Source organism: Urocampus carinirostris, chromosome 8 (assembly GCF_059441175.1).
Source record: "Urocampus carinirostris isolate Australia breed hairy pipefish chromosome 8, RoL_Ucar_1.0, whole genome shotgun sequence".
Classification (NCBI taxonomy): Eukaryota; Metazoa; Chordata; class Actinopteri; order Syngnathiformes; family Syngnathidae; genus Urocampus; species Urocampus carinirostris.
The window spans coordinates 1,548,940-1,558,928 of record NC_142356.1 but is presented as its reverse complement, the minus strand read 5'-3'; the positions used below and the strand labels follow the sequence as shown (position 1 = coordinate 1,558,928).

Genomic DNA, 9,989 nt, shown 5'->3' with positions numbered 1-9,989 from the left:
AGCTTTTTCCTTTGTCAGTCTGTCAACAAACCTCTGCCCCGCAAAACGTGGGTTTTGACTCAGTCCTGTACCCTGTTGGTATTTCCAGTCCGGTATTGTTCCCGTTTATTTTGTCCTGTTTAAAATCAGTTTCCAGTTTCGTTCCGTCTATTTTTGTCCTGTTTATTGTTCTCTCCAGTTTTTGTTCCCGTCTAGTTTGTCCTGTTTATTTTTCTATATCCTGTTTCATTATCAATCTAGTCTGTCCTGTCCGGTATCGACCCCATCTGTTTGATATCGACTTGGGCAATTGGAATCGATTTCGTCGGCCTCCGGCTTCCCGTCTTTCCGTGCCATATCGGCTTCCTAACGAGCCAGATTTCCCATGAATAAAATGTCACGATTGCCATGGCGCCCAATTGGTCCCAGCTGGGTGGCGCCAGGTTCTGTCACAGTTGCCACGGCGCCCATTTGGCCCTGCCCATGGACACCGGCTGACACATGTTGACAGATTGCAGCTTGGGAATATTTAAACGCAGTCCTTTGAGCCATTAGTTGTCAGAGCATCTGCAAGACTCCTGTTAAAATCTGTGTGAAATGCCCGGTTCTGTGATTTTGCCTGTGTTTGATCCTGTTTTATTTTTTGGCCCGATCTGTTTGATTTTGACTCTCTTTTGTTCAGATTTCAATCCACTTCCGCGACCATCGATCCCTGTGAGTACGTTACGCGATTGGGTTCTCAATTCTGTTTCCTGTCCTGGTTTGTGACATAAAAGGCTTGTGTGAGATACGTCACGCGTTTGGGTCCAGATCCTAAAATCAAATATGAAAAATATAGATATAAATACATTGTAAATATGAATACTCACTCTAAGTTTTTTGTCACGAATGTCAAAACAAAATCTTTTTTTTACTCGTTTTTTTTTTAGCAAAATGTTGAATTTGTCGCACAAAAAGATAGAAGAAATCCTTTTCTGGAATAAAGATTTAATCTGATAAATGCTGTATGGGGCCCTCAAGGGCCAATAAGAAAAGTAATAAAGTGGTGACAAAAAAAAAATCAAAATCCAAAATCAAAATAGACATGCGTGACTAAAATATGCGTTCGACATTCGTTTTCAAATATCTGCATGCAAAATACAAAAAAATTCATTTCTTTGGTGTCGTCCCCACAGTTTTTGCCCTCTTAAAGGGACAGTGTGTCATATCTCAACACGAGATGCCGCCGCTTTTTGTGGTGCAACTCGACACGAGTGCTACAAAGCTCAAAGGAGAATACATACTCATGAGACTTGTTTCTTTTTTTATAAAATGATGAAAAAAAATTACTGGGGGAAAAAACAGAATGAATAACTAAATAGGAAGGAAAACAGTCATAAGTAAAAGAAAAACGGGAAAAAACAGACAATGAAGAACAGAGAAAGAGTAAAAAAAGAGTAGGAAATGAAACAAAAAGGAGAATAAGAATAGAAAAACATGAGATAATACAGGAGATGAATCAATAAAAAAAGAAAGAGTGGTAAAAAGAAGAGACAAGAAGTGAAAAAGGATGTCAGAAAGAGAGAAAGAAAGAGAAAGAAAGAAAGAAAGAAAGAAAGAAAGAAAGAAAGAGAAAAAGGACAGGAGATGGAAAGAGAGAGAGAAAGAGAGAAAGAGCAGGAGATGGAAAGAGTGAGAGAAAAGGGGGTGACAAAGAAACTAAGAGAAAGAAAAGAGTAAAGAGAGAAAGGAAAGAAGAAAGAAGAGAGAAAGACTGAGAAAGGATGAAAGAAAGAAAGAAAGAAAGAAAGAGTGAGAGAGAGAAAGAAAAAGAAAGAGAAAGAAAAGAAAGAAAGGGCAGAAGATAGAAAGAGTGAGAGAGAGAAAGAGCAGGAGATGGAAAGAGCGAGAGAGAAAGAGGGTGAGAAAGAAACAAGTAAAGAGAGAAAGGAAAGAAGAAAGAAAAGAGAAAGAGTGAGAAAGGGTGTCAGAAAGAAAGAAAGAAAGAAAGAAAGAAAGAGTGAGAGAGAGAGAGAAAGAAAGAGAAAGAAAAGAAAGAAGGGGCAGGAGATGGAAAGACCGAGAGAAACTAAGAGAAAGATAGAGGGAAAGAAACAAGTAAAGAGAGAACGGAAAGAAAAGAGAAAGAGTGAGTAAGGATGTCAGAAAGAAAGAAAGAAAGAAAGAGGGAGAGAAAGAAAGAGAAAGAAAAGAAAGAAGGGGCAGGAGATGGAAAGACCGAGAGAAACTAAGAGAAAGATAGAGAGAAAGAAACAAGTAAAGAGAGAACGGAAGGAAGAAAGAGAAACGAAAGAAAAACAAATAGAGGTGAAAAAAAGAAGGAGAGAACGAAATAAATCTACAGTTGTTTTGGCGACATCAAGTGGAGCTATTTAAAACTGCAGCCGATCGGGACCCCGAATCCCGGAAAACGCGGCTTCTCTCCCGAACGCTACACGCCGTCCCTCCCCGGAGTCGCCGATGGAGGGTCCGGGACCGAGAAGCCCGTCGGGAGCGTCGGACGTCATAAGTCGGGGTCGTAGAGACCCGAGTAGGGGTCGTTGCGGGAAAAGCCCAAATAAGGCGCCTCGGAGGCGGGGTAGACGAGGGGGAGGGGCAAGGCCAGCGGGAGCGGAAGCGGTAGCAGGCACCTCCTCAGCAGTCCGCCCTCTTTGTACAGGAGGGCTCCGCATTTCTGCGCCTGGGTCCGCGCCGGCCCCTCGGCCTCGCAGCAGGAGATCTGGCGCTTGAGTTTATTCCTGCGGTTCTGGAACCAGATCTTGACTTGGGTCTCGCTCAGCTGCAGGGAGGCGGCCAGGCAGGCCCGTTCCGAACTGCTCAGGTAGCGTTTGGCCTCAAAGGTGGACTCCAGTTGGAAAATCTGACGCTTGGAGAAGATGGTGCGGGTCTTTTTCTTGCCGCCCGACGCTTTGCCCGACTCCCTCCCGGGGTCGGCCGCGGCGGCGGTGGCGGTAGCGGGGACGCCGTCGTCGCAGCTGCTGTCCCCGCTCTCCCAGCGGGGCGAACGGACCCGGTCCCGATCCCGACTCCGACCTGCGGGGGAGGTCCGCGACAGTTAGTCCGTCTGTTGCCATACAGATTGCTCATTTTCATCAGGGGGGAGAAGCAGTTTTTGACCTGTTTTTGTCCTGTTTTGGTTGTTTATTTGTCCCTATATATTACTGAAAGTGTTTTAGGTGCTTTTTGGCTTTTTCCGATCCCGACTCCGACCTGCGGGGGAGGTCCGCGACAGTTAGTCTGTCTGTTGCCATACAGATTGCTCATTTTCATCAGGGGGGAGAAGCAGTTTTTGACCTGTTTTTGTCCTGTTTTGGTTGTTTATTTGTCCCTATATATTACTGAAAGTGTTTTAGGTGCTTTTTGGCTTTTTCCGATCCCGACTCCGACCTGCGGGGGAGGTCCGCGACAGTTAGTCTGTCTGTTGCCATACAGATTGCTCATTTTCATCAGGGGGGAGAAGCAGTTTTTGACCTGTTTTTGTCCTGTTTTGGTTGTTTATTTGTCCCTATATATTACTGAAAGTGTTTTAGGTGCTTTTTGGCTTTTTCCGATCCCGACTCCGACCTGCGGGGGAGGTCCGCGACAGTTAGTCTGTCTGTTGCCATACAGATTGCTCATTTTCATCAGGGGGGGAGAAGCAGTTTTTGACTTGTTTTTGTCCTGTTTTGGTTGTTTTTTTGTCCCTATATATTACTGAAAGTGTTTTGGGTGGTTTTTGGCCTTTTCCGATCCCGACTCCGACCTGCGGGGGAGGTCCGCGACAGTTAGTCCGTCTCTTGCCATACAGATTGCTCATTTTCATCAGGGGGGAGAAGCAGTTTTTGACCTGTTTTTGTCCTGTTTTGGTTGTTTTTTTGTCCCTATATATTACTGAAAGTGTTTTAGGTGCTTTTTGGCTTTTTCCGATCCCGACTCCGACCTGCGGGGGAGGTCCGCGACAGTTAGTCTGTCTGTTGCCATACAGATTGCTCATTTTCATCAGGGGGGGGAGAAGCAGTTTTTGACTTGTTTTTGTCCTGTTTTTGGTTGTTTTTTTGTCCCTATATATTACTGAAAGTGTTTTAGGTGCTTTTTGGCTTTTTCCGATCCCGACTCCGACCTGCGGTGGAGGTCCCGACAGTTAGTCCGTCTGTTGCCATACAGATTGCTCATTTTCATCAGGGGGGGAGAAGCAGTTTTTGACTTGTTTTGTCCTGTTTTGGTCAGTTTTTTTTCCAATTTACTGGACGTTTTTTTTTTTTTTTAATTTTTTGGGACTTTTCATGGTTGTTTTATGTCTTGTTTTCAGTTTTGTGTTTCTGACTGTTTTCGTCACGTTTTGTGTCTTTTTTGACGTTTCCTGACCAATTTTTTTTTATCCATAGTCAGTTTTTTGTCCATGCTTTTGAGTCTTTTAAGGAAAAATGTGTTTTATATTCAGTTTTTTGGTAGTCTTTGTTTTTGCTTTGGAGTTTTTTGGGACATTTTTTCCATCATATATTTTTTTCAGTCTTTTGGTTGTTTTTTTGGACATTTTTCTGGTCCATAGTCAGTCTTCGGGTCATTTTATTTTGGGTGGTTTTTGGCCTTTTAACGGTTGTTTTCAGTTTTGTTTTTTTTGCTGTTTTCGTCACGTTTTTTTTGTTTTTTTTTTGGTCTTTTTTGACCAATTTTGTATCCATAGTCAGTTTTTTGTTCATGCTTTTGAGTTGTTTTTTTTTGTTTTTTGGGGGAAAAATGTCTCCATGTGTTTTATACTCAGATTTTTGATAGTCTTTGTTTTTGCTCTTGAGTTTTTCTGAGGTTTTTTTTGGACATTTTTTCATCATGTATTTGGTCGTTTTTTTCAGTCTTTTTGGCTGGTTTTTGACCATTCTTTTGGTCCATAGTCAATTTTCGGGTCATTTTGTTTTGGTTGTTTTTGGCGTTTTACCAGTTGTTCCTTGTCTTGTTTTTGTCCATGTTTTCCATCACTCTTTGTTGTTTTTGTTCGTCACGTATTTTGTTCAGGGCTGCAACACGTCGTCGGCATCGATGACAAAAATCGATAATGTCACGGTTGCCATGGCGCCCAATTGGCCCCGCCCATGTGACACCAGCTGCGGCTCATAGACAGTTTGGCTTTCCATCTTTTTAAGCTCAGTGCGCTCTCTCTTCCTTTGTCAGCCAGTCAACGAACCTCTGCCCTGTTAGACGTGAGTTCTGACCCGGTCCTTTTTTCCTGTTGGTATTTCCTGTCCAGCATTGTTCCTGTTTATTTTGTCCTGTTAAATATTGGTTTCTAGTTTTGTTCCGTCTATTTTTGTCCTGTTTATTATTCTCTCAGGTCTTCCTTCCTGTCTTATTTTTCCTATTTAATTTTGATATCTTGTTTCATTATCAATCTTGTCTGTCCTGTCCTGTCTGGTATCGACCCGATCCGTCCGATATCTGCTCGGGCAATTGGTATCGATCTCATTGGTCTCTGGCTTCCTGTCTTTCCACGCCAGACTGCTGCCTAACGTGCCTGACTCCCCATTTCCCGTCAAATAAAAGGCTTGTTTGAGAACGTCACGCGTTTGGGTCCTGATCCTGTGCTGGTTCTTGACATATTTAGCAAGCCCTCTGGCTAAGCTGCTATTTCAGGAATGCATATGAAACGGAGCGCCCTTTGTGCGATTTAGTCGCAAAAAGGAGCTTGGAACTTCGGGCAGATCTGCTTTCGTAACCTAAAAAAATTCATATACAGAAAGGGCGCGTTTCTTATCTGTAAGCTCTTCTCCAGGTCCTCCTTGCAACTTCAAAATCCATTCATATATACATCATAATCAGGTCTTTTTTGACTTGATTTTGTAGACTTTGGTGGAAAACGCAAGCCTTAGAATAGAAAGACGTGCCGGCATGCGTTTTTGCATGCATTTAGAATAACAAATAAACAAAATCAACAAAAAAATAAAATAAAGGAAGAAGATTTAATGGACTCCCTGCTAAATGATTGAAATCAAAATCTAAGGAAAGCTTTATTGACAATCAAATTGTTCTTTCGCCATTCAAACTATTAGAATAGTTGCAAACACTTTGCTATTTTTTATGCGCTTGGGTTTTCTCCACTGGCATATTTATTTATTTTTCCTCTGTACTTGTTTTGTTTTAAAGTTGTATGGGAGTTTATTTGCGTTTTGTTCAATAAAGCATTTCAAAAAATTAGGCAAAATTTGAGGAAACACAAATAATGATCCAATTATTTGACTCATTGTTTTGGTGACGATATAGTCGACTCTTAAAGTAGTTGATTGTGGCAAACTTAACGCTCAATAAAATCGATATTATGGATATTTGAATATTGATGTTTTTTGGACATTTTACAAGACAAGGAACAACCAGTAAAATGCCAAAAACCTGAAAACTGACTATGGACCAAAAGAATGCAAACAGCTGAAAAGACTGAAAAAAAACGACGACATACATGATGAAAAAATGTCCCAAAAAATCTCAATATCCAAATGTTTTTGTCATTTGCCCCAAAAAACTTTTAAAAAACTCAAAGACTCAAAAGCAAAAACAAAGACTACTAGAAATTGAGTGTAAAACACACAGACACATTCCCCCCCCCCCCCCAAAAACGACTATGGATAAAAATATTGGTCCTAAAAACGTCAAAAGACACCAAAAAACGGATACAAAACGTGACAAAAACTGTCAAAAACAAATGAAAACAAGGCAGAAAACAACCGTTAAAAGGCCAAAAACCACCCAAAGCGAAATGACCCGAAAACTGACTATGGACCAAAAGAATGGTTAAAAAAAACAACCAAAAAGACTGAAAAAAGACCATATACATGATCAAAAACTGTCCCCAAAACCTCAAAAAAACTCAAAAAAGACTAAAATAAGAGACTACCAAAAAACAGTATAAAACACATGGACACATTTCCCCCCCCAAAAAACATTAAAGAGACTCAAAAGCATGGAAAAAAAACTGACTATGGACAAAAAAAAATAGTCAAAAAAAACCGACACAAAACGTGACGAAGACAGTCAAAAACACAACTGAAAACAAGACACAAAACAAGCATTAAAAGGCCAAAAACCACCCAAAACACTTTCTGTAACCAATAGGGACAAATAAACAACCAAAAACATAAACAAAACAAGTCAAAAAACTGCTCCCCCCCACGAGAAAATCAAATAAATGAACAATCTGTGTGTCAAAAGACGGACTAACGGCTGGTTAAAAAAACAGCCAAAAAGACTGAAAAAAAACAACCAAATACATGATGAAAATATATCCCCAAAACCTAAAAAAAAAACCCTCCAAAGCAAAAACAAAGACTACCAAAAAACAGTATAAAACACATGGACTCACCCCCCCCCCAAAAAAATAAAAATAAAAACATTAAGAGACTCAAAAGCATGGACAAAAAACTGACTATGGAGAAAAAAATTGGTCAAAAACCCCGACACAAAACGTCACGAAAACAGTCAAAAACACAACTGAAAACAAGACATAAAACAACCATTAAAAGACCAAAAACCACCCAAAACACTTTCAGTAACAAACAGGGACAAATAAACAACCAAAAACATGAACAAAACAAGTCAAAAACTGCCCAAAAACATAAGAGACTCAAAAACATGGACAAAAAATTGGTCAAGAAACGTCAAAAAAACTGGTTTAAAAAGCAGCCAAGAAACGACCAAATTCATGATGAAAATTGTCCAAAAACCTCAATACCCAAATGTTTTTGTCATTTGTTGTTAAATCGATTGGAGGGAATCGAACCATCGACTCATGGTTTCGATTGTGGTTAGTTGAAGCCCCTCTTTAAACAGGCGGCCCGCGGGCCAGATCAGGTCTACCAATGCTTTCAATCTGGCCCGCAAGACTACAGTGAGAGAAGCGCAAGAGGAAAATGAGCTGTAGTTTTAAAAATTCCCACGGGATGTCACCCAAGCCAGTTAACACTTGCAAAACAATTGTGGTCGTATTTCTCCATTTCTCTCTGACTCACTTCTTTTTTATTTATCTCTTCCTCTTTTTCTTTCTCCTGTTCACCCTCTCTTTTTTTCTCTTTTCTCTATTTCTCTCTCACTTTCTAACTCTTTCTTTTTCTCTATCTTCCCCTCTTTCTATTTTATCTCTCTAATTTATGCTTTAATTCTCTTTCTTTCTATTTTTCTCTTTCTTTCTCACCCCCTTTCTTTCCCTTTTTCGACCTCTCTCTCTCTCTCACACCTCACTTTTTCTCTTTTGATCCTGCTGACTCTTTTTCTTTCTGTCGTTTCACTTCTCTTAATCTTTTTATCTTTCTCTCTTTTCACTTTCTTTTTCTCTCTCTATATTCATTTCCCCCTTCTTCTCCATTCCTATCTCTATTCAGCTCTCTCTTTTTCTCTCACTGTTACTCTGTCTCCCTTGTTCTCCCCATCTATTTTTCGCTCTCTATTTCCCTCCCTCTGTTTCTCACTCTTCTTCTCTTTTCTCTATTTCTATTTCACTCTCTAACTCTTTCTTTTTCTCTGTCTTGTTCTCTTTCTATGTTCTCTCTAATTTACACTTTAATTCTCTTTCTTTCTATTTTTCTCTTTCTTTCTCACCCTCTTTCTTTCCCTTTTTCGACCTCTCTCTCTCTTACCTCACTTTGTCTCTTCTTCTCCTGCTGACTCTTTTTCTTTCTGTCGTTTCACTTCTCTTATCCTTTTTATCTTTCTCTTTTTTCTATTTCTTTTTCTCTCTCTATTCATGTCCCCCTTCTTCTCCATTCATATCTCTATTCTTTTTCTCTCACTGTTACTCTTTCTCCCTATCTGTTTATCGCTCTCTCTTTCCCTCCCTCTTTTCTCCCTCTCTCTTTCTCTTAAATGTATTAGTCCGGCCCCCGTGAGATTTTTTTTAATAGCATTTGTGGCCCCCAGCTAAAACCAGTTTGACACCCCTGCTTTAGAAACGTGTTTACAGCGGGAGCGCCGTGTCTAATCTCTTAACGTTAATTCGGAAAAACGCGCATGCAATCGGAACCGCGCTTCGTATTTACCGTTTTGTGTTCCGGAGGCCGCCGGGACGCGATCCTTCGGACCTTCCTCCGCCGGTTCCGAAGATTCGCTTTTCAGGTCGAGGATGTGGTCGATGGTGAATTTGAGATGGGGTCGACATATTTTACTCATATTCGGAACTCGATCCCGGATCCGGTTCCGAGCGTGCGTCCTCACCAGCGCGCAAGAAGCATGGCAGCGTCCGCCGACTTCGGTTCGGTTCGGCTGGGTCCGCGTAAGAACGGGAGCTGGCCCAGTTCGGACGGGCTCCTCTCTGATTGGTCCACGCCGTCGAGGCAGCGGACCAATAGGAGCGCGGCATGAGGAAGAACCGCAGCCTTGTTTTTGGGGGGGGAGGTCTTCGAACCCTTCCCTACTTGTTCGGAACCAGAAGGTGACGTCACTTGTTTTGGACTTCAACAAACGAGTTTTTTTTACTTTCTTAGAAAAAAAAAGTTTTAAGAGGAATAAGAGGAATAGAATGTGCGAAAGACGAGATTGAAATCTCGCGAGAAATCAAAAGACAAGTTTTTCGGCACTCAACACAAATTGAATTTCCTTTTAGTCATATTTGGTTAATAGTAGAATATTTATATTTTATTTAAACACTAAGGTTTAATTTCATTTTCTGTTTAAAGTGTTTATTGAATGTTTACCCTGCAAGGAGGGCCATGGCTAATCTCGTTCCATACTATGTTGATATTAATGAGGATAAAATGACTTTATTTGATTTTATTCACATTTCTGTGAAAAAATGCATCCAATTGAATTGACTCACTTCGAATAAATTTATTATTTATGGAATCAAATCACATGATTCATTGAAAGAAAAGGATTTTTCGGTATTTTACGCAAATAAAATTCAATTTTACGAGCATTTTCTGTTTTTTGATACAAATGATATTTACCTTTTTAGGTTTGGTTTGATTTCTGAAAAAATGCATCCAATTGAATTGACTCACTTGGAATATATTTATTATTTATGGAATAAAGTCTCACGATGAATTCAAAGAAACGTC

General features: G+C 40.4%; 1 protein-coding gene across 1 annotated transcript; it reads right to left on the bottom strand.

Moving 5' to 3' along the window:
* Nucleotides 1-1,794: 1,794 nt before the first annotated feature.
* On the bottom strand, nucleotides 1,795-9,207 carry hmx4 (H6 family homeobox 4). The gene is made up of 2 exons (XM_088341252.1): nucleotides 8,973-9,207; nucleotides 1,795-3,012 (listed from the first exon to the last, which is right to left on the bottom strand). Exons 1-2 carry the CDS (start codon nucleotides 9,100-9,102, stop codon nucleotides 2,483-2,485), a joined length of 660 nt encoding a protein of 219 aa, XP_088197378.1. The 5' UTR covers nucleotides 9,103-9,207; the 3' UTR covers nucleotides 1,795-2,482.
* Between the last annotated feature and the right edge of the window lie 782 nt (nucleotides 9,208-9,989).

Excerpts from the sequence above, each read along its gene's own strand:
- hmx4 (XM_088341252.1), bottom strand. The coding sequence starts at position 9,102 with ATGAGTAAAATATGTCGACCCCATCTCAAATTCACCATCGACCACATC. Across the intron at positions 3,013-8,972 it reads GGCCTCCGGAACACAAAACG|GTCGGAGTCGGGATCGGGAC; the intron begins GTAAATACGAAG and ends CCTCCCCCGCAG.